Below are 20,367 nucleotides of genomic sequence, written 5' to 3'. Positions count from 1 at the left end.
CTTAACTTTGGGTTTGATTGGTAAAGATGTTTTATGTAGTCCTGGGATTCAGTATCTTGATTTGAATTGAATAAAGCCAGTCAACTAGTGTTTGACATTAGGCAACAAGGTACATACGTTGAAATACCAAGGAGAGACTCCGTTGAGGTCTAGATGCTTTACATTCCAGACCTGTTACCTTGTAAGTGTAATACTTACTGGATTTCTTTTCAGCTAGAGGTGAAGAGCAGGCCTGTGAAGGAGAAGAGAGTTAAGAGATTTTAAGCTTGAGGAAGAAAAGCTTGAATGAACTGATACAGCATGCTAAATTCTTCCAGGGTAACTGACTTACATGAAGACATGTAAAGAACAGTCACTCATGGACAGTTTGCTCAGGCTAAAATCAACGCGCATTGCAGTAAGAGAAAAACAAGAAAGAGGAAGGAGGGGAAAAAAGAAAGGCTTGGTCTACTGTGGATGAAAAGCCCCAAGCTTTTGTGTTTGCAAACATGAATGGATTCTTACGAGAGCACAAGAGTGGTTACAACACTTTTGCTCATGGGCCTGCTTTGCTTAGATTCCCAGATGGCTTTATTTACTCAGAGGACTTCTCCTTTAGAGGAGATCGTGGTCCATGGTTCAGTCGGCACTTGAAATCTTGTTTGCAAACAGAGTTGGTAAATGAGCAAAGCTGAAAAACTGGAACTCATAAATGTTTTTATGGGTGCAAATCATAAAATCCAAAGCCAGAGTATAAATGAGCAAGCTTTGCAAAATCATCCTGATATTGCATGTTGCAGTCCCATGTGAGTGCTGCTGAAGAATGATTTTGGATTCTTGTGTACCAAACTGAAATATCAGGGAGAAGCTGGATCTAGTTCAGTTGGACTTTATTGGATTATGCCTTCATGCTATTGTAACTGAAAAAAAATTGCTGTGATTCCAAATATGATGTGTAACAATTGTGCAAATTCCTTAATCCTGTTTTCCATTCATTTATGTAGTAATTAAAACCACAGACCTGGAAACTATTTTCACAGTCAACTTTCATTTGCAGAGACCTATTTAATTTCCTATGGTTTATGACTGTATATTCAATTTTAGTCTCTTCCCCTTCCAGAAGAGGGGGAAGCTTGATGGTGTTACCTTCATTATCAGTCTGTGTATTGGCTCAGTTTCTTACAAGTTGTACATTATTCCACTATTCAGAACATGACAGTGTAATTGTGGGGAAAGGAGGTTTATTTCATTTTATTCTCCTTAGAGGGCACCACAAAATGCACTAATGAAAGAGTAATCATAAGCTTAAAGAGGAAGGAAAGTTTTAAGGGACTAATTGAAGAGGGAAAATGCCTCTGTGGTTTAAGGGAATGAAATTATGGGAGAGCTCCAAGTGAGATGAGGCAGCAAAAGAGCTGCCACCAACTGTGATGAATGCTAGATGTGCACTTAAAAACTGTGGTTGTGGGGCTGTATGAGTACGTAGACAGAGGGAGGACAAGGACAGTTCACAGTTTGTTCAGGAGGCAGCAGTTCAAAGGTACATTGCCTTATGTGTGGTAACCTGCAGCCATAAGTGACAGGCAGGACTTTGTGCTCCAGACCTTTGGCAGTAGGGCACTAGCCTTTCTAGGTCCATGTTAATGGGGAAAGCAGTTTAGGACAACTTGATTTATAGTATACTCTTACTCAGTAGTCATCCATGATGGTGCAAAGACTGCTATCCTGCTGAGTACTGTGGGATGCTCTGCTTAATTTAATATCTGTGCAAGGGACCTCCATTAACCAACTTCCGTCAGTTAAAACTGTGCTCTCTTCCCATGTTAAAACCAAAAAAACCGCTGGGGAGACTGGATGGCTCTGTCTAGACTGGATTGTAATCCAGGATGGGGAGACCTGCAGAGTTTTGGTAGCAGGTGGCTGTCTGCTGTCCACCTTGAGATGAATGGGATGAGCAATGTTTGTGTGCTCGCAGATCATCTCTTTCACCAGGAGTATCAACTGGAAGGCAGGAAAGCTATCACCCACTATTGCTCATGCACAGAGGAACACTTTCCAAAACATAGGTTGGATAGTTCGGGAAAGCAGTAGCAAAAATTACATTGCAAGAGTTAGGCAAATGAAAAATTTGGTCCTGTAGGCTGTCCTCAGTCTGAGGAGCTCCATAAGGTCTGGATTCAACCTGTTCTCCCTCACTGCTAGGGGCTCTGAGGCAGGAAATAATCTTTTAAGCACATGGCTGCATAGAAAAGCTCATAGGATGACTGACAGGACTGTGTTTAAAGTGAAACCAATGCCTATGCTCTTTCTCCAAAGCAGAGTGATAGGCTTCTTGCGCTGTTATTCTACTAAATATTCAGACTGGCTTTACCACTTATCTCACATACATTCAATTCCGGGGGGGGGGGGTGAACCACCCTGCAGATGTGTAAGAGGAGAAATAAAACATTGGACTCGAAAACAAGAGAATGATATTTGGATTAGTCTGTACTAAGGTAGAGAGACACACAAACATAGCAGTATGAACAGCTTAAACTGAATTGTGAAATAGCCTGAGAATGTCTTTTTGCTGCCATTTCCTTGATTTCAACATCACTGAGTTTGTCGTGTATGACGGCTTTGTGGTTGTTGTGACACTGTTGGAGAAAATTGGATTTGGGGAAAGTTTTCATACTTCTTTAAATAATCCAAAATGTTTTCCAGTTGTGTTTTCTTCTCTCCAGTGCAGCTTTGTTCTGCAGTGGTACGTTTTTTGTAAAATAGATATTTGTATAGTTGCACTGCCATGGCAGTATATAATCCTTAGGACATATCCAAGAGATTTCCAGCCATCCTTTCGGATTTCATAACAATACTTGCAATTAAAAGCCGTTCTGCATAGAAAATTAAAATGGAGATGCATATTCATGGCCTTAAAACTCAGCTCAAGTCATCCAGCACTAAAGGCACATGTCGGAGCCCGTGGTGAGCATGTTTGCTGTCAGAATGCAAGCTGTACTGAAATGACATTTAGTGAGTGGCCTGATTTTACACACATAGATATACAATGGGTAACCACAGGTTACCTTAGAAGAAATATTAAGTCTATCTCCTTGGAGAGGTTAGTCTTATAAACATGCTAGCCTTATTTCTAGCATTGAAAATATAAGCCTGTGCTTCTGTCCATGCATCAGGCTTAATTATGATCCTCCTCCCTGGAGCTGCCTTCAGGAGTCCCCATCAGATCACCCTGGTCCCCAGGTCTGGGGGGATCTGACCTGGGCTGTCCCTGCAGGACCAGTGTCCTGTGGCTCTTGTGAGTGGCCTGACCCTGTGGGCTGGTTGACTTGCTCTGCCTTTGGCATTGCTGAAGGAGTGCTACTTTCTCCTCCCAACCTGCACAGCACCACAAGAACAGGGACATCCTGTCCATGGGTGTCAGGTCCCCCCACAGCTACAGAATGCCTCCATCCCACTTGCCACCTTGGCTTTGGTGCCTGTGGAAACCCTGGAGCTGGGAGGAGAGAGAGATGCAAAACTGTGTGCAAAGCTCCTCATTTAGACTGACTGGGAGAATAGATTTAAAACAGGAGTAATTTTTTGTGTGAGTCCATTGTATTCAATAAAAGTATGTGTCCACAATATATATTTTTTAAATATATCTCATAAGTAAAATGGCACCGAGATAGCACTGCGAAGCCAGTTTTAATCCTGCTGACTGGGCTGTCAGTGCATATGAAATTTGTCAGAAAGGTGCCAGGAAGAGGAAGGATTTTAAAAAAATAATAAACATACATAGACTTTCTCAAACACACACACACAAATCTAACCTTACACCGAATCTGCTGTTGAGGAGGTAAAATATTTTCTTGGATAAAAATTATTCAAGGTGACTTGTGTTTGTTGGGGGTTTGCTGACTGCTTAGGGGGTTTTAGGCACTGCAGTCAGCATCCTGATGTCTCTGTGTGGGCTTGGGATCGTGACTGCCTCTTCAGCTTGCCTGTGGAGAAGTCTTCAGGTTGCTTCTCAAGGCATCACTTCAGAATCATGCAACAACAGGGAGACTGGGAAAGGGAAGAGAAAAAACATCTTTGTTACAAGGAAAACTGTTGGTCAGTCTTGTGAATGGCAGAAGGTTGGTTTGCTCTGTTTTCAGTCGCTGAGGTCATTGCAGCCATAAAACCTCAGCTGAACTGTGCCAACAAGTTGAGTCTTACTTTGCCAGTGAGAAAGGTTTCTGTTCCCTGGTGAGTTAGGGTTTTTTTGCCCCCCCTTTTAAATTTTATTTTTTCTTTTTTTTTCTTTCTCTTTTTTTTTTTTTGAAAGATGAGATAGGCAATTGTACTTGCAATTCTTGCTTATGATTCCTAGCTGAAAGAGGAGCAGCTTTTCATGGAGAGAGATGAAAGACACTAGGAGTATTTTTCTTACATTCCAGTGTAAGTAGAATAGTGAAGTACATACCTGAGAAGTTTCCAAATACAACACACATCTATTTACATATTTGATTTCAGTGGTGATACATGACAACCTGGGATTTCATTCAAAGGATCCTGATGGGGATTTGAAAGGAGTGCTTCTTCCCTGAATGTTCACAAAATAACTGCTGAAAGCTGAAGGACCTTTTGCTGGCAAGCTAAATTCACAGAGAACAGGAGGCAGAGAGGTTGGAGGCGGTTTTCTTGTGCTGAAAATCTCTCTGCTTGCAAGTGTGGGGGTAAATTCCTGGCCCTTTTGAAAGTGATGGGAATGTTTAGTCCATGACTTCAGTGGGACTAAAACTTAACTTGGGTTTCAAGAGAGGCTTTGGTAACTCTAAACTTTTTCTAATGTCTGTTGACAGACACGGCAGCTTTTCTGTTGGCTTGGTTGCACATCTTGCCGGCAGAAGAGGATCAGTCAGCTTCTTTTGGGAATGCGTGGTCATGGGCTTGCTATGGTGGCATCCAGGAGCAAGGGACACATCTGAAGATGTGTTTTTCTCTCTCACTGTTAAAACTGCAATATTGCATAAGCAGCAGTGAGATTAGAGAGGGGTAATGTGTGAGAGAGCGAGCTGTTGTGCTGTTTCTTTACCCCATATGTTTTAACCTGCCACAAGATTAAGACTTCTTTGTTGAAAAACAGAGATAGCACCACGGTTTGTGTTTACATTCCCTCTTTGACTCCTTGCATGACAGGTGATGTGTAAATAGGACTTTGAGGAGAATTGCGGTCAGACCTTTCAGACTTTGTAAAATGCCTGGAGATTTGTATATGCTGAAAGATGGTCCAGAATGGAAAATTCAGCATTTGCTGCACTCCAGAATACTCACAAGTAATTAAGTTACCCCAATTAAGCTTTGCTTAAATGGCTCAAAACTTAGATCTGAAAATAGCTGTCGTGATGCATCAGTGTTGTTCACATTACCCAACCCCGCATTTCAGCATGGATGAGGGAAAACAAGCCAACAGCCTGGAAAGCTTTAAAGACAAGCAGAGAGGAGGATCTGGTGAGTTCACATGAGGGGATTTTTCTTCAGGAAATTCATATTCAAGCAATCATAAAGGCAGGGAGAGAAAGTGTGTGCTGAGCACCCTACACCTCAGAGGGAGTCACAGGTGTTGCCCTGCGAGGTGCTAGTTTACCTGTTTCCAGCTACTCCAGCTTTTGCAAATAGGCAAATAGCCTTTCTGGCTGGGAGAGAAATACCAGGTGTGCTACTATGTCTCAAGAGGGGCCATCCCCTGCGAGGGACTCCATTCTCCTTTTTAGCAGTATTTGGTAGATGTTACACCAAGTCTGACTGGGTTGGAATTCTGCTTTTGTCTTCCTAAAAGGGACTGGACTTTCGTTTTAGCCAGAGGTTTCAGTGATTTCAACAGGCTTTTGATCCACCTCCAGCTTCAGAAGTTTGGATCCAGGCGGTTGATTCGAGGCTCAGTCAGACTCTTCTATAAGTTAATAGAGTTTTGTTTTATAGCAGAAGCAGTCTTCTGAGCAGTCCTTGCTTTCTTCAGAGTTGCAGAAGAAAACTGCCTTTTCTTAGGGAAATTCAGTCTTCCTCAACAGAACACACTCTCAGGACAGGGACTTTGTAAAGGACTAGGATTGTGTCTTGTAGGTGCCTTGGGATTGCTGTGTGGCTGTAAAGTAGTTATAACAGAAGTTTTTGCAATCTCTGTTCTGATGTACCTTAGCATACATCTGAAGATATAAACTCATGCCTGCAGTCTTGTAGTCCTTACTTCCAGGTGTCTTCCTCTGTGTTCCACAAGTGTTTCCTTTTTGCTCAAGAGATCCTGCACAGGCATCTGATTATCCCCAAAATAAATTGTGTAGCTTGTCTGGAAGGACTGTGTACGTTTTTCTTAAGTATTTTTCTTCCCATTGCTGAAACACATCCAGATTTTCTAATCTTCTTTGAAAATGAGCAGTGATGGGGGAGAGGGGTTTTTTCTGTGGGAGTTTGCACGCACCTTAACTCTCCATCCCCTTGCAGCAGGAATGTGTGAGGCAGCAATGCCACCCTGTCATTTGCAGTAGGATGATTGTGGGGACTTTGACACTTTTGATCGTCTTCTTGGATAAAGCAGAACACTCCTTTTCTCTTTGGTATTAAATTTTGACTCTCATTCACCTTTGGATATGGAATAGCTGGGAACCTTCTTCAGGAAGAGTTCATTTTCGGCATCTGTTGTAGCCCAGACTTCTTGGCTCTTCGTGTTGCACGTCGTAGGAGGTGAACAAACTTGGCCCAGTGGTTTTTCTTCATATAGTACCCATAAGAGAGGGAGGAGAGAAGAAGCCATCACTGATTGTTCAAGAGAAATGTTTCAAGAGAGAAATGATGTTTCGGACTGAGTGTACTAAGCACTAGTGGCTTCATGAGAATAATTGTGAAAGGGTGGCAGGGAAAGTCCAGTGAAAAAAAAGGATTTAAATGAGGGCTTTCTGGCTGATAAGATCCGCTTAAATCGGACAGTTCAATGATACAGGAAAAATACAACCCTTCTTACAATGGTCTCCAAACCAAATTTAGAAACATCCAAAGTCGGTTTCAGCTGCAGCATGTAAATACAGTTGAGGTAAAACTTGCAAAATGATTTGACCCAGCCCAGCCTAGGGAAAACAATCACAAAAAAAAAATATTTTTGAAATTAGTTGTATTGTTATGGCATTAAAACAGCAGTGGGAGCTTTTCTAGGAAGGGTTTGATGCCCACTGTAAGACTGATATCCAGCTCCAATGTGCTAGTAGAGGTGGTGGATAATTTTTGGACACAGGGAGCTTGACAGAGACAGTGTAGGCAGAAAAAAACAACACATGCATTTGTGCTGTATGAGCATTGCTGAGTGTCTGCTCTGAGAGTGTCTTTGCTCTAGAGTGTGCTAGTAATATCTATTGAGTCTTTGTAGCCAGATTATGAAACAATAGTTACATGTATGCATTCTCTGCTGCATTATCAGGAGCTCAGTGTGTCATCATTACAAAGAAAGAAAAAGTTCAGTAGTATAAGAAGTTACTGAAATAAGAAAATATCAGGGTTGATTTCTGTTAGTGTAACTGATGAGAGGAAGTCATGTTTAAAGAGTTGCATCAGTAGTCCCTGTAGGAGTGAGGTTTTGTTTCTTTGTTTTGTTCTCCAAGGGGAATCACCTCATGACTTTAAAATTCACTGTCTTAGTGAAGCTGTACTGAAGCTTCCCGGGGTGACTGCATGGACAGGTCCAGGGTCAGTATTGGTGGTAAAGAAGGGAAGTGATTTCAGTTTTCAGTTGCTCTGATGCTCAAAAGGGTCATCCAGGAGCTGGACCCACAGCATGATTTCCTTCTGTCTGTCTTTCTGATGAAGAAAGCTCTATCTTCCTTTATGTATGCCTGCCTGTTTCTCTTGTTAAGTGTCAGCATGTCCATGTGCCGTAAATATCAAGACTGAAGTTACCAGGGAATTGTGAACCATCTACATCCATTTGACATGAATAAATTATGTATCTGGGGATCATTCAGTGGAAGATTTTTAGCTGCCAGCTTCTGCTGTGGGTGCTTCACCAAAAAGAAGTGCAGTAGCAAACATTGTGCCTTATACTGCAGTGTAGGTGCACATGTACACCGTTCTGAGCTGCTCCAGAGCCAGTGGGCCTCAGCTGAAAGCCTTCCCCACTGTTTTCCCAGTGGATTTTTTCTGACTTTCGGTGTAGTGCCCCTCCTCAGTAGCAAATGGTTGATGACCAGAGGTAATAGCTCAGAGGCTGCTTTGTAGGTAAAAGCTGGAATACTGGAGTAAGTCTCTTACACTGCTTTTGTACCATCTGACTTTTGAGGCCTTGCTGCAAGAGCCTGGAAGCGATGTCCAAGAGGAGAATGGTGCAAGTATTCCTGTCCAAGAGCACTGACTAGATCATGGATGTGCTCATAACTTCATGTCAGAGCAGGGCAGAGGTTCAGAGCTAATGGAAAGCTGGTGCACAACTGATTTACCTTTGAGGGCCAGTCCCAATTCCTGAATGTGACTTGTAGCTTCCATTATTTGATCCCCTTTCATTGCAGAGAGGCAGTTTCCAACAGGATTTTGCAGTCATGTCAGGGTCAGGAGGGGTGAGCAAGGTCATTGTCTATGGGCTTTGGGAGCCCAGATGCATTAAACAAGTTTCTGATTTCTTTGAGAGACTTTCCCTGGAAAGTCAGCAGCTTCACTTACTGTATCTGGATGTCCTTAAAGGCAGCCTGACCCAGCCTGTGGAGGGACACTTTGTTGAGCAGAGAGTAAAATTCACACGGAAGGAGAAACCATGTCACATTATGCTGCTTGTTAGAAAAAAAAGACTGCAGAATTTGCTATCAGTGAGCTGAAATCTAAACAGGCTAAATGGTCCTAATAGTTAGAGAGGTTAGGGAAGCTTGCCAGAGGGTGGAAAGCATAACAACTGCATTTAATAACAATCAAGCTACTCTTATAAATATTTGCATGTGCTGCTTCAAAGCCTACTACACAGTCATTCATGTACTGCAGTTAGAAAGATGAGGAGGGGGGGGAAAAAGAAAGAGAGTGAGAAGAAAAGGGCACTCCGTGTTTTGTAGCTGCCATAATAAAGAATGGGCAAAGCACCAGAAAGAAAAGAAAAAGGAAAAGAAACCCTCCAAAGTTTAATAAACACAAAAGGGAATAAAAATAAATCTTTGGAGCATTTATTACAAGCCCTTGATGGAAGGATTAGATTGAAGCTCTCAGCGTTTCCAGTGTGGGTGTATGTGTGAAGTCGGCCTGTCTGGCCTCTTCCAACGAGAAAAGAAAAGTTGTTTACATTTCCTAACTTGGGTTGTGCATGTAATTGATTTCTTTTTGTTTCAAAAGCAGAAATGAAAATTCAGCGGGGGAAAAAAGCCTCATTTGGATACAATTGAATTTAGGTCTTTTTTCTTGCCAGAACGAAAGCCCAACTCTCAGAAGAGCTGTGTCAAACAGTGTGTTTTGTTTCTCCTGAAATGTCAGTACATGCAGTACTTGTGAGGAAAGCTGTGGGAATGCAGGGCTTAGTTCATCAAACACAACTGTGCAAGGCAAAAGTGTCATCCTTTTATGCAGGTTATTCCTGATTTGGGGAACATCTCCAGCGTGAAACAAACTTTCTATTCCCACTTTTAGTTTAAGAGTGCTTGACTACATCTTGCTCTCCTCCCAGGTGCTCCTGGAGGCCTATGTGCCTGTTTGGATGGTCGGTCAAAGAATGTGTTCAGTCTCTCCTGTTGACAGTGTTCCAACCTGGAGCAATACTGCAGACTGTTGAGTATTTTGGGATAGGTCTCCTGTACCCCTCCCCTGGTGCTTTTCTGCTCTGTCAGAGCAGGGCTGCTTTCTGTCCTAGTTGTTGGCACAGAAGCTTAGAAGATGCTGGACATTGAACAAAGTCAGTAAGAAGCACAGAAACCACAGTATCCTTATGCACTTAATCACTCACATACCAGAGTACATTTTAACCTGGCAGTTCGGACTGTCCTGTGTAAAGCAGCTGATGAAGTTGCAGCTTGTTCAAGGAGAAAAGAAAATAATAATAATAAAAAAAAAAAGGCTAAACCTATGATGCTCGATGTTGAACAGCCTAAAGGGGGGGATGCAGCCTTCACCTTCTCCAATTGCGTTTTAGAACTCTTGTCTCAACTGCACTGTGATGATTGTTGATTAAGAATATTACAGCTGGAAGTCTTCAGGTTTTTTTGAGGACTGAATTAGTGAATAATTTAAAGATGATAAAAATATAATCTTTCATTGCATTTACTATTCTTGCTCTCTCCAAAACAAAAGAAATCTGTGTTTTCCTAGCTACAGGAAACATATTGATTTAATTCCACTCATTAATGATAATGGTTCAAAGAATACTTAAAGAGTCTAGTCTGCAGCAGGGTAACTGTGCTTGCAAACTAACTTGGTCAGAGTCATCCCGACGTCTGCTGGAGTCACTGGGCCAAAACCAGGGGGAGTCCAGAGGTATCCAACTGAGTCAGAATTGATACAACTGTCAGGTTAAGGTGGAGTCACAAAGAGAGATAAATTCAGCATCTGAGAACACTTAAAGGCTAATCCAAAACCTTGTAGACTCCATAGGGTTATTTCTAACCATTCCCTTAAAGAAAGCTGTGAGTCTCATTTCTCAGTCTTATGTTGATTAATTTTCACATAAACTCCAATTCTGCAGTCAGCCATTCTTTTTCAGATGAAGGGTTCCAGCATGTAAAAACCATTTTTTAAAACTGTCCATAAATAATGCCTTTTCCTCAACAGACTTCCTATGGATACTGTAATGAATGATAGAAAAAAGAAATAAAATTTCTTATGCGGGTTTTTGCATTTAAAGATATAAAACTGTCTTATTATAAGAGGGATGAAACTTCTCTAGGACAAGAATTCATTCGTTCTTACTCGTAGAAAGTGTCCCGTGCCTGCCTTCCAGTGGAAGGTTAATACTTGTTTGCAGTGTATATAAATGCACATATGCAAACACAAAAATGCACACACTGGAAGAGTATTTCTTCTCTGTTTTCTTTATATATGAATGAGAAAAAATGTAAATGCATGAATGGTTCAGGAAAATCCTTTCATATACATATTCACAGATTCGTAATATACAGTATCTAAACCATAGAAACTGGAAAGAAGGATTAAAAATATAGCACGAGAAAGTTCTAGGAATACTGACAGTTAAATAGAACTTTTCAATCTGAAATAAAGTCAAGATGGACAGGGTTGGTTTGTGCCAGGGCAAGTGAATGGCTGCTAGTTTGGCTTGTCCACAGCAGACAAAATGGTAGGTTGATGCCTCAAATAAATGACAGGGAAGGACAACTTACAACTCATCCTGGAAACATCAATCTTATATATACATAATTACTATGCCAAATTATATTCCTAGTAGGATTAGGTTTGGCTGAAGAACAAGTAGTAGTCTTAGAGTTTTCTGTAGCAGGAAAAATAAATTGAAGATATTATTTCTCTCTTAAATGAGGATATAATCTCTGAACCAAGTAGTTTTTATAAGAATTTGGAAATTATATCAAGATTAGGATCATCGTTTCAGAAAGTTTAGCTCTTCTCAGAAGACTTTCATTTGGTGTTTTGAGAGAGACTAGCACTAATGTGTTGCTGATGGGCTATAGGAGCAGTTTTGGTGTAGGGGTAATTTGCATACATTTTCCTTTGAGTCCTCACTATGAGATTGTAGCAGTTTCCTGTCAATAAGCATGGTAGCCAAGAATAGTGGTTATGATGCCTTGGGGTTTATTTTTGAGCACTGCAGATGTGAAAACCTGAGAACCTTTTTGTTTCTTTAATTAAATGGAATCATAAGGAAGTCTGGAGCTTCCTGTTCATGTTTATACCTTTTACCTGTTTGATCATACTGAGGGTCTGCTTTGGGAAATACTCTTTCAGAGGATTTTTTGAAGTATTTTGAGAACTTGTCATGTTTCACTTAAAACATATCTACAGTTGAGGCCAAGATTATTTCTTTATTGTCAGAGATTTTCTCATAGCTACATTTATTATGTGGTCAGTTTGACCTTACTCAAAGAGCTAGAACAAATTGATTATTTAATTTGTAACTCTTAATGGTGTTGCTTATAAATTCTGTTAATAGCGGCCTGTCTAGAAACACTGAATGTTTGCAAGAAGGTCTTTAAGTTATTAGTATGTCTTATTGATATGAATAAATCATTACTATGGATTTATTTCAACTGCCTTTAATCATTAGTAGTTAGAAATAAAGGTAATTGTACTGGAGTTGATTTCTCCAATCTCTACATGGAAATGATAACTTGTGTATATTACATCTATTTAGAATCATAGAATGGTTTGAGTTGGAAAGGACCTTAAAGAGCAACTAGTTCCAATCCCCCTGTCATGGGCAGGGCCACCTTCCACTAGACCAAGCTGCCAAAAATTCCTTCCTGCCTGGCTTGAATACTCACAGTGATGGGGCATCCACAACTTCTGTGGGCAACCTCTTATAGTGCCTCACCACCCTCACAGTAGTGAGTAGACCCCAGGGAGGTGGGATTCCTGTGCTTCCTCAGCTGAAAATGGCCACCCACCTCAGCTCCCAAATACAATTTTCTCTTTTTTTTTTTTTTTTAATTTATCTACTTCAATTTTCACACTGTAAGAAGAGAGGAAACCATTCCCTCAGTTTGAATAGAGATTTTTATCAGGCCTTAGAGTCATTTCATCTCCTCCGTGAGGAGTTTGAGCTTGTCTCCTTTTCTCCTTCCACTCACTTCCACTGTCTCTTCTCTGAGGAGTTGGGGTGTCAGGCAGGGGTGCTGAGGGTGAGTTTCTCCTTGAGCTGCCAGTCTGGACAGAGTGGAAGGGCCTCAGATGATGACTGAACCCGTTAGGGTTACCTGGGTTGTGCAGAAGTGCCTTGATCCTTAGCCTTAGTCAGTGTTTACAGCTGGGAAAAAGGAAGAGACTGATTTGAAACCTAAACTGATATGTCTAATACTGCTATTGAAGACTTGAGTCTGTTTTTCTGAGTTTTTTTTCCTGCTTTTCCCCAATATATAGTAAGGGGTGGTTACATTTGTGCCTTTTACTGCTTCCAACTGGTCAAAACTTCATGTAATCCTGTTTATAATGTCTACTATCTGCTTACCTTTTCCTTTCCTTTTTTCTTCCCCTTCTCTTCCAGCCCTTTCACTATAATCAGAACTACTATTTTGTTCCAATAAAATGATTTCATAACTAAATATGGAACAAAATCTGAAGCTGGCTAATTGATGCTCCATATTCTGTGGGGAAATGGGCTTCAGAGTACATATAGATCAGATGAGCTGCTGTTACTTTTTGTGTTAGCAGATCCCTATGAACTCTCTGCAAGCCTGAGGGCATTTGCCAGATACCAACTGCTATGTTTTTTTCCCTATTTTTAAGGATTTGGGATTTTCCACTAGTAGGTTGAAAGAGGGAAGGTTCAAATGCATGACCCAAAATAGAGTTGGAAGTAGTTGTTAATGTCTATTAATATGGTATTCTATATAAAGACATGTGGGGTTGATTTTTTTATTTTTATTAATTTGTTAATAACATGAAATTGAACATTGTAAACTGAATCATGCTTCAGGTATTTCCCTTACTGAAGCTGTCTTGTATTACAATATTTGAAGGAGCAATGTATCTTATAATTAAAAGAAGTAATAAAATCACACTGCTTTCTTACAGATGCCATCCCGCCGAACTATTTCAGCCTTTACTTCCGAATCGTCAGATTTGATGTCTCAGCAATGGAAAAGAATGCTTCCAATTTGGTGAAGGCCGAGTTCAGGGTCTTCCGCCTGCAGAACTCCAAGGCGCGGGTCTCGGAGCAGCGGATAGAGCTGTACCAGGTATGGTGGCACCTCGGACACATCAGCTCCCCATCTTTCATCAGCAAACCCGCTTTGCACCCACCTAGCAGGCAGAACAAACCATGGGGAGAAGCAGTTGGGTCCTGTCTCTCCAAAGTAGCCTCTTATTTCCATTCCTTCCCTAGAAAGGATTTCAGTCAAAATTATATGACGCTGAAATGTGCAAAATTTTTCTAGCGGTTGTGCCTCATGACTCCAAAGTTTTGAGCCAGTAGTGTGCCTAGGTGGCCAAGAGGGCCAGTACCATCCTGGCCTGTATCAAAAATAGCTTGACCAGCAGGACTAAGGAAGTGATTTTCCCTCTGTACTCAGCGCTGGTGAGGCTACATCTCGAATCTGTGTCCAGTTCTAGGCCCCTCACTATAAGACAGACATTGAGTCCAGAGCAAGTCCAGAGAAGGGCAACTAAGCTGGTGAAGGGCCTGAGAGTAAGTCGTATGAGGAACCACTGAGGGAGCTGGGCTTGTTTGACCTGGAGAAAAGGAGGCTCAGGGGGTGACCTTATCAATCTCTACAACTACCTGAAAGGAGGTTGCAGACAGGTGGGGGTTGGCCTCTTTTCCCAGGCAACTGGTGGCAGGACAAGAGGAAATGGCCTCAAGCTGCACCACAGGAGGTTCAGGTTGAACATCAGAAAGAATTTAATCACTGAAAGGGTTGACAAGTATTGGAGCAGGCTGCCCAGGGAAGTGGTGGAGTCACTGTTCCTGGAAGAATTCAAGAGATGACTGGATGTGGCACTTAGTGCTGTGGTTTAGTTGATATGGTGATTTTCTGTCAAATGTTGGACTCCATGATCTTGGAGGTCTTTTCCAGCCTTAATGATTCTGTGATTCTGTCATTCTGGTTTTTGGCATATAATAATAAGTGACAGAAAAAGACGTCAAAAAAGTCATCCCCAGGATCTCTGTCTCCCAGCACCTGGCCTGTACTGTAGTTTACATAGAAGTCAAATTCCTCTCTCTGGCATGTGTTCAGGGAGAAGCCTTTTAATCATTCCTTGTGGAAATGGAATTAATTCCAAAGTTTAGCAGTTGCAAACTGTCTTCTGTATGGTAGTCCAGGGGTTGGGGCAAGGGAGTGCACAATTCAGGGACTGAGGAGTGAGGAAGAACATGCCCCATGGCTCTCTCACTCCTGAGTGTTGATAAGATTGATGCCATTCAATCTTTAAGGACTTTAAAGCCATTTAACCTCACTTAACATAGAGTCTGCATTTGTGCAAATGTTATCTAGAGCATATTTCATCCAAAGCATACTTCACTTTGCTGAGAAACACAGCAACTAAAAGGGGCCCAGCTCCCAGCAGTTTTATACTGAGTAAAACTCATGATTGTTCTGGCAATCTGTGACTCGTTCTGCTGAAAACCTTGCCAGATCCATTGGGTGCAAATTGGAGTTAGTCATCTCCCTTGCTTTCAATGTTCACCTTTTCCTGCCTGGTTTGGTCAAGTGGAAGGCAAACTTTGAGCTGAGAAGGGGCAATTTGGATTCACATTCTTGCTTGAAGAGACAGTATAAGCTAATCCTGGAGGCTGACAGCAGGAAAAGGCACACTGGTATGTTTACACATTGTTTAAAGGTAGGAAAAGCATGATTCCCAGTTGAATGTGGTTCAAGTCCACAGGTGGTCACTGGGTGCTTGTCTTCATAACTGTGACCGGGATGCCTTCCTTCCCAATGAAGGAAGAAAGCAGAATAATCGGAAGACAGAGGAAATAATCTGTCATTTGTTAAAAGAGAAAGCTAGAAATGTTTATTGAGAGTCACTGGTGTTGCCTGTATTTAACAGTCCTCAGAGAGAAATACACTGTGGGTCTCTGTGATGCTGCCACACCAGCCGTTGAAACAATTGTATGTTCTGGCTTGACCTCACTGTTCAGACATCCTAAAAGGCGCTGATGGCATCTCTGGGCTTTCTGTTGTTCTACTTTTGAGAGCTGTTAGTCAGCCACCTGAAAGGAGTACAGCTGTGGTTGTCTGAGCTCCATTCATTGCTTTTCCGTGTTTGAGGAACATGGGACACAAAGGGTTTGGCAGTGGTATGGAAGAAAAGGCCTTTGCTTGGCTGGGATTTTGCCTTGTGATGAGAAACAGCTGGGGCTTATTTGGGAGAGCCTGACTCGAGCAAGCCTGTGCCCGTGGAAATGACTGACACCTGCATCCAAGACAGGTACTTGGGTCCTTTGGATAAATATATGGCTGGTGAGTAAGGGAGTTTCTTTTTTAGGCTGGGTGGGTCATACTAAGTGAAGTGTTAGGTGAGTAATGAGTGCAGGTTATTGTAGGATTAGGTCTGTTCTCCACCAACTAACAGGCAAGCCAAAGGCAGCAAGCTCTAAGCATGTGTTTTGCCAGGCATATTTTAGGCATGTTACTTTGCTCCTTTGCTTGTAGAGAGGCAAGCTATCTCCAGAGCATTTCCCTTTGGTCATGTTTTTTCCTTGTATGATTTTGTATGCAGCTTGATTTTGTATGCTCCTTGATTTTGTATGCAGCTCTTCCTAAAACCTTGTATGGAGGTATTATAGCTCTGTGATGGCCAATCTGAACTGCATGGGTTCCTTGGCAGCAGCTCTACTGTAGGAGCATGAGAGTCCCTAAATATTACTGCAACTAATCTCCATCACAACACATGAGGTTAACATACAGTGTTTAACAGGAAAAGCAAAAGCAGGAAGAAATTGAAAAAGAGGGACCCAAGATCCTTTTGGTTCTCTTCCAACATGAGATGTTCTATGATTCTATGCTGTACTGTAGAACAGTGCCGTAGAAAGCATCCTAAAGCTTAGTATGTGAATCTTAGAGGTTAGGAAGAAGAAAATCTTGGAGATGAAGACAAAGAAGGATGGGTAGGAGACATTGGTACCACAGTGATGCTAGAGGAGTTTCAGGGCTGCATAGTGATATATTGATAGTGCAGATAGGGTTGTCTAGCAGTAAAGGAAGGCACAAATGTGAGAGGTAAAAGGGGAGAGTGAGGAAGATGTTGTTTCAGTGGAAGTGGGAGAGGCAGATATGTTCTGTAAGGGCTGAAGACTTCATCAGGTATCTGATTCCAGCATGAAAAGCCACGCATGGAGAGTGAGCCTTGCAGAGGAGATTGCTAGAGGAGTTGGCATGTGCAGCTGCTGCTCCTCCTCTGTGCATAAGCAAGACTTCCTGTCTTGTGAGATAGGTGCTGGGCTTGCCAAGGCTGTTGTGCCCAGAAGGAACAGTGTGGTTTTTCATCTTGCATAAGCAACATTTAATTATTAGGGGGTTTTTTCTCCTCTGACCAAGTTTCAGGTTGCCTAGTGTTTTGCTTTGTTGTGGAGATCTTCTTGATGAGGGTTTTTGAAATTCCTCTCATTCCTGCAGTTTCAGGGAATGATTGTTCCTTTGTCTCCTAGTCTTTCTCAGTCAAGCAGGAAGAGAGAGGCAGAAGTCTTCTGAAGAGAGTCATAGCTCTCTTGTGGTTCACTGAAATAGTCTAACTGCTCTCCAAGAGCTTTCTGATTGAGTCCAGTGGAAATTCAGTAGTAGTATGTATACCATTGGTGCAGAAGGGACAACATTACTCTCAAGGACTATTTTAGGAACAGCTAGAGACAGATGTGCAGGGTAAATTGAAAAAATAAGCAAGCAGAATATAAATATTTTGTTTCTCCTCCTGATTCTTTCTTTGTGTGGTCCTGTGACCTTACAGATCTCCCCTTAAAACGAAAAAAGAAATGCAAGACTGCACCTTTTTGGCTAAGCTTTCCTCAGGCTATACTTGGCTCCCTTTTCCAAACCACATCAGAAAGGGACCTTGTGTTTTCCTACAGCCCTTGTTTGCACTGACTCTGGGAAGGCATTCTGGGGCTGCCTAGCATGGCAAGCCAGGGCTGTGGCCCCTCGTTCCTGGCCCCTGGTGCAGGAGCAGCAGGACCCTGTTCCCACCTCAGAGTCCAGGCTGGAGCACAGAGTGCCCCATCATATTTATGCTGGGAGTGAGTGGTTATGGATCTGTTTGCCAGGTTTGCTGCCCTCCAGATTTCTCTGGGCAGTGAGTCTTAGAGATTAATTCTAATGGAGGTGCCCTGGATGCATCTGTGAAGCCAGTGGGCAAATGGTAATTCCCGTGAGCAGAAAATGTCTGTTCTCACCCAAAATACTTCTGGTGTTTAAGGATTAGTCAGCCACATCTGTGTGTTCCTGCACAGATGGGAAACGCAGTGCACATACTAAGTAGTCTTAGGATGGAAAATAATAAAATCATAAAAGTAGGAATTAAGGCTGATACAAAAGCTTCTGTCTCTTCTTGGCTATGGATAAGTGAAGCCACAGAGAATTAAATTCTTTAAAGGCACTGTCTTTTCTGTTGTTTCTTCTGCCCAAAAGGAAGGGTAATCTGATGGTTATACTGCTGATCAGCAGCACGTTGGAGAGTGGGAAGCTGGAGGGAAGGAAGGAAGCGGCGTGACCTCAGACGTGGCGAGCGCTCTCCTGTGCTTCTCCTTCCGTCCTTCCACTGCACCACGATCACTTCTCAATGTGCACTGAGACTTCAGAAAATATTGAGAGGATAAAGTGCTTTTGGGGAAGGGAGTAGGAATAATATTAAATAAACAAGTTTTAGCATCCTCCAGTGGCTCTTGCTATGTTTTTAAAGATTTATGCCAAATGCAGGCTTTATTGGAATTTGATCAGATAAAGCTCAGTTGTTATGGGAATGTCTTTGTTCATTGGTTTTCTTGCCTGCTTTGAAGACTTCATCACATCTTTCTTTTATTAAGGTGCTTCTGTATTTATGAATAAAGTCTCTGCGCCCTTCAAAAAAACCCTTGTCTTTTATGAATAAGCATTCCAGAAAATAAGTAGGCACCACCGCAAAGCTGAACTATTGGAAACCCTCACAGGGTGAAAAGCCATCCTTCAGAGAGCATTGTGGTGTTGTTTTTAAGATATTTTTATTATGTATGGGCAGTCAAACAATAACAAGTAATAATTGCTTCCTATGGAAGTGGTGCCATGTTTTGTTAACAGATCATAAAGCATCACAGAAAATGCAGCTGAAGTGCTATGTTTTATTGTCATCATTACCTGAGGCTGCAGTGAGTGGGAATACCTGAGAGGCTGTGGATGGGGAGGATGTACCATGGGACGTATCAGAGCACAGGTTTGGAGCAAATGAATGGTGCCAGGTTAAATCCCAGAGGGGGACATCAGATTGCAATGAAGAATTTGAAGCAAGCCAGAGCAGACCTTTGGTCTTTCCATGTTTGGGAGGGCCTAGTCCATGCCGAGAGCTCCTGTGGAGCTTTCTCGGGGTAGGAAGAGCCGTCTGCCCTCAAGACAGTGGTAACCCCCACTTCTTTGAGGGCCTCTCTCCCTACTTGGAGGTATGAGGAGGAAGATGCTGTGGAACATATTACCCCATTATGGGTCAGATTTAAATTTAAACCACAGTCAGTTGTTCAAATACTTTCAATTCAGACAGTGTTTTGTCTTGTTTTTCAGTTGGGAAATACGTTTAGAGTGAGCTACTATAGGTTTGGGCCAAATCTCTGTGGTGCAAATCTGAGGCAATTTACACTGACTGCAGCAGAGATTCTTCTGACTGATCTCCGTATAATCAGGAGCAGAGGGGCCTTGCTCTCTTTTCTTGCCAAAAAGTGCTGTCTCTAATGCCATGGAAGAAAATACCATGAAGCAGGATTTGTGGCTTGAGCTGGTGCAGGATGTCTGTATTACAGATGTCACCTGGGGCATTTGGTTATAATTGACTGTGACCCACATCTAAAGTAGTATATTTGGATCTCATAATTTATGTATTGCTGTCCTGAAACCAGATTCGTGCAATCCAAAAGGTTGCAAGGTTATGTTAAATGGCAAATGTACAGTGTTCTTTGAGGTGCCAAACTGAGTATAAAGTGTGGACCTAATAACTTTCTATTCTACCAACCTCCTTCTTCTTCCGCCCCCCCCCTCCCCCCCCAGCAACAGCTCAGGACCAGAGGAAGTTAATTTGCTGTACATTTCAGTTGAATTGCTGTTTTCTCCTTGTTCCAGAATCCCCTTTTCTGATTCCAAATACTGTATCTCCTACAAAAAGATGTCAGTACATTGGAGACCATGTATAGAGTACCCTTGGCAAATAGTCTGTGAGCATGACGAGAAGTATTTATCACTGCATCATCTTCACTGCAAGTTGAAAGTGTATCTCATATGCAACTACCTCTTGCCAGGAACAGAGCAGTTATTGAAGACAACTTGAAGAAATAGATGATACCCCCATTAGCTCCTGGCAAAAGCCAGCGTGTAGTCCCAGCTCAACACTGCTATGTGTAGAAATGTAGGGCACTGAGCTGATAGATTTATTGCCATATGTGGTGCAGGCACTTTATAGGAGGGGTAGGAGTGCAGGCCATGGGTCAGAAAACAACTGCTAGATTTGGGTTCCTGCCCTTTGGGCTAGGATTTGGTGGTGTGGCCAAGTCTACGTTATGCTTAGACATGAGCAAGTTCGAACAAAGCACCTCAGCATGGAAGTTACTGGGCTGAGGAA

At 42.2% G+C, this 20,367-nt stretch overlaps 1 protein-coding gene across 1 annotated transcript in view; it reads left to right on the top strand.

Annotated features, from left to right (window-relative positions):
* Positions 1 to 20,367, top strand: part of TGFB2 (transforming growth factor beta 2) — a 64,368-nt gene that overhangs the window by 27,571 nt on the left and 16,430 nt on the right. The window contains exon 2 of the mRNA XM_064648178.1: positions 13,651 to 13,814. Within this exon, the coding sequence (XP_064504248.1) occupies positions 13,651 to 13,814 (164 nt within the window). The remainder of the gene's footprint in view (positions 1 to 13,650; positions 13,815 to 20,367) is intronic.

The sequence above is a fragment of the Pseudopipra pipra genome, chromosome 3 (assembly GCF_036250125.1).
Source record: "Pseudopipra pipra isolate bDixPip1 chromosome 3, bDixPip1.hap1, whole genome shotgun sequence".
Taxonomy (NCBI): domain Eukaryota; kingdom Metazoa; phylum Chordata; class Aves; order Passeriformes; family Pipridae; genus Pseudopipra; species Pseudopipra pipra.
The sequence above is the reverse complement of the archived record's forward strand: the minus strand, read 5'-3'. Positions and strand labels throughout refer to the sequence as shown.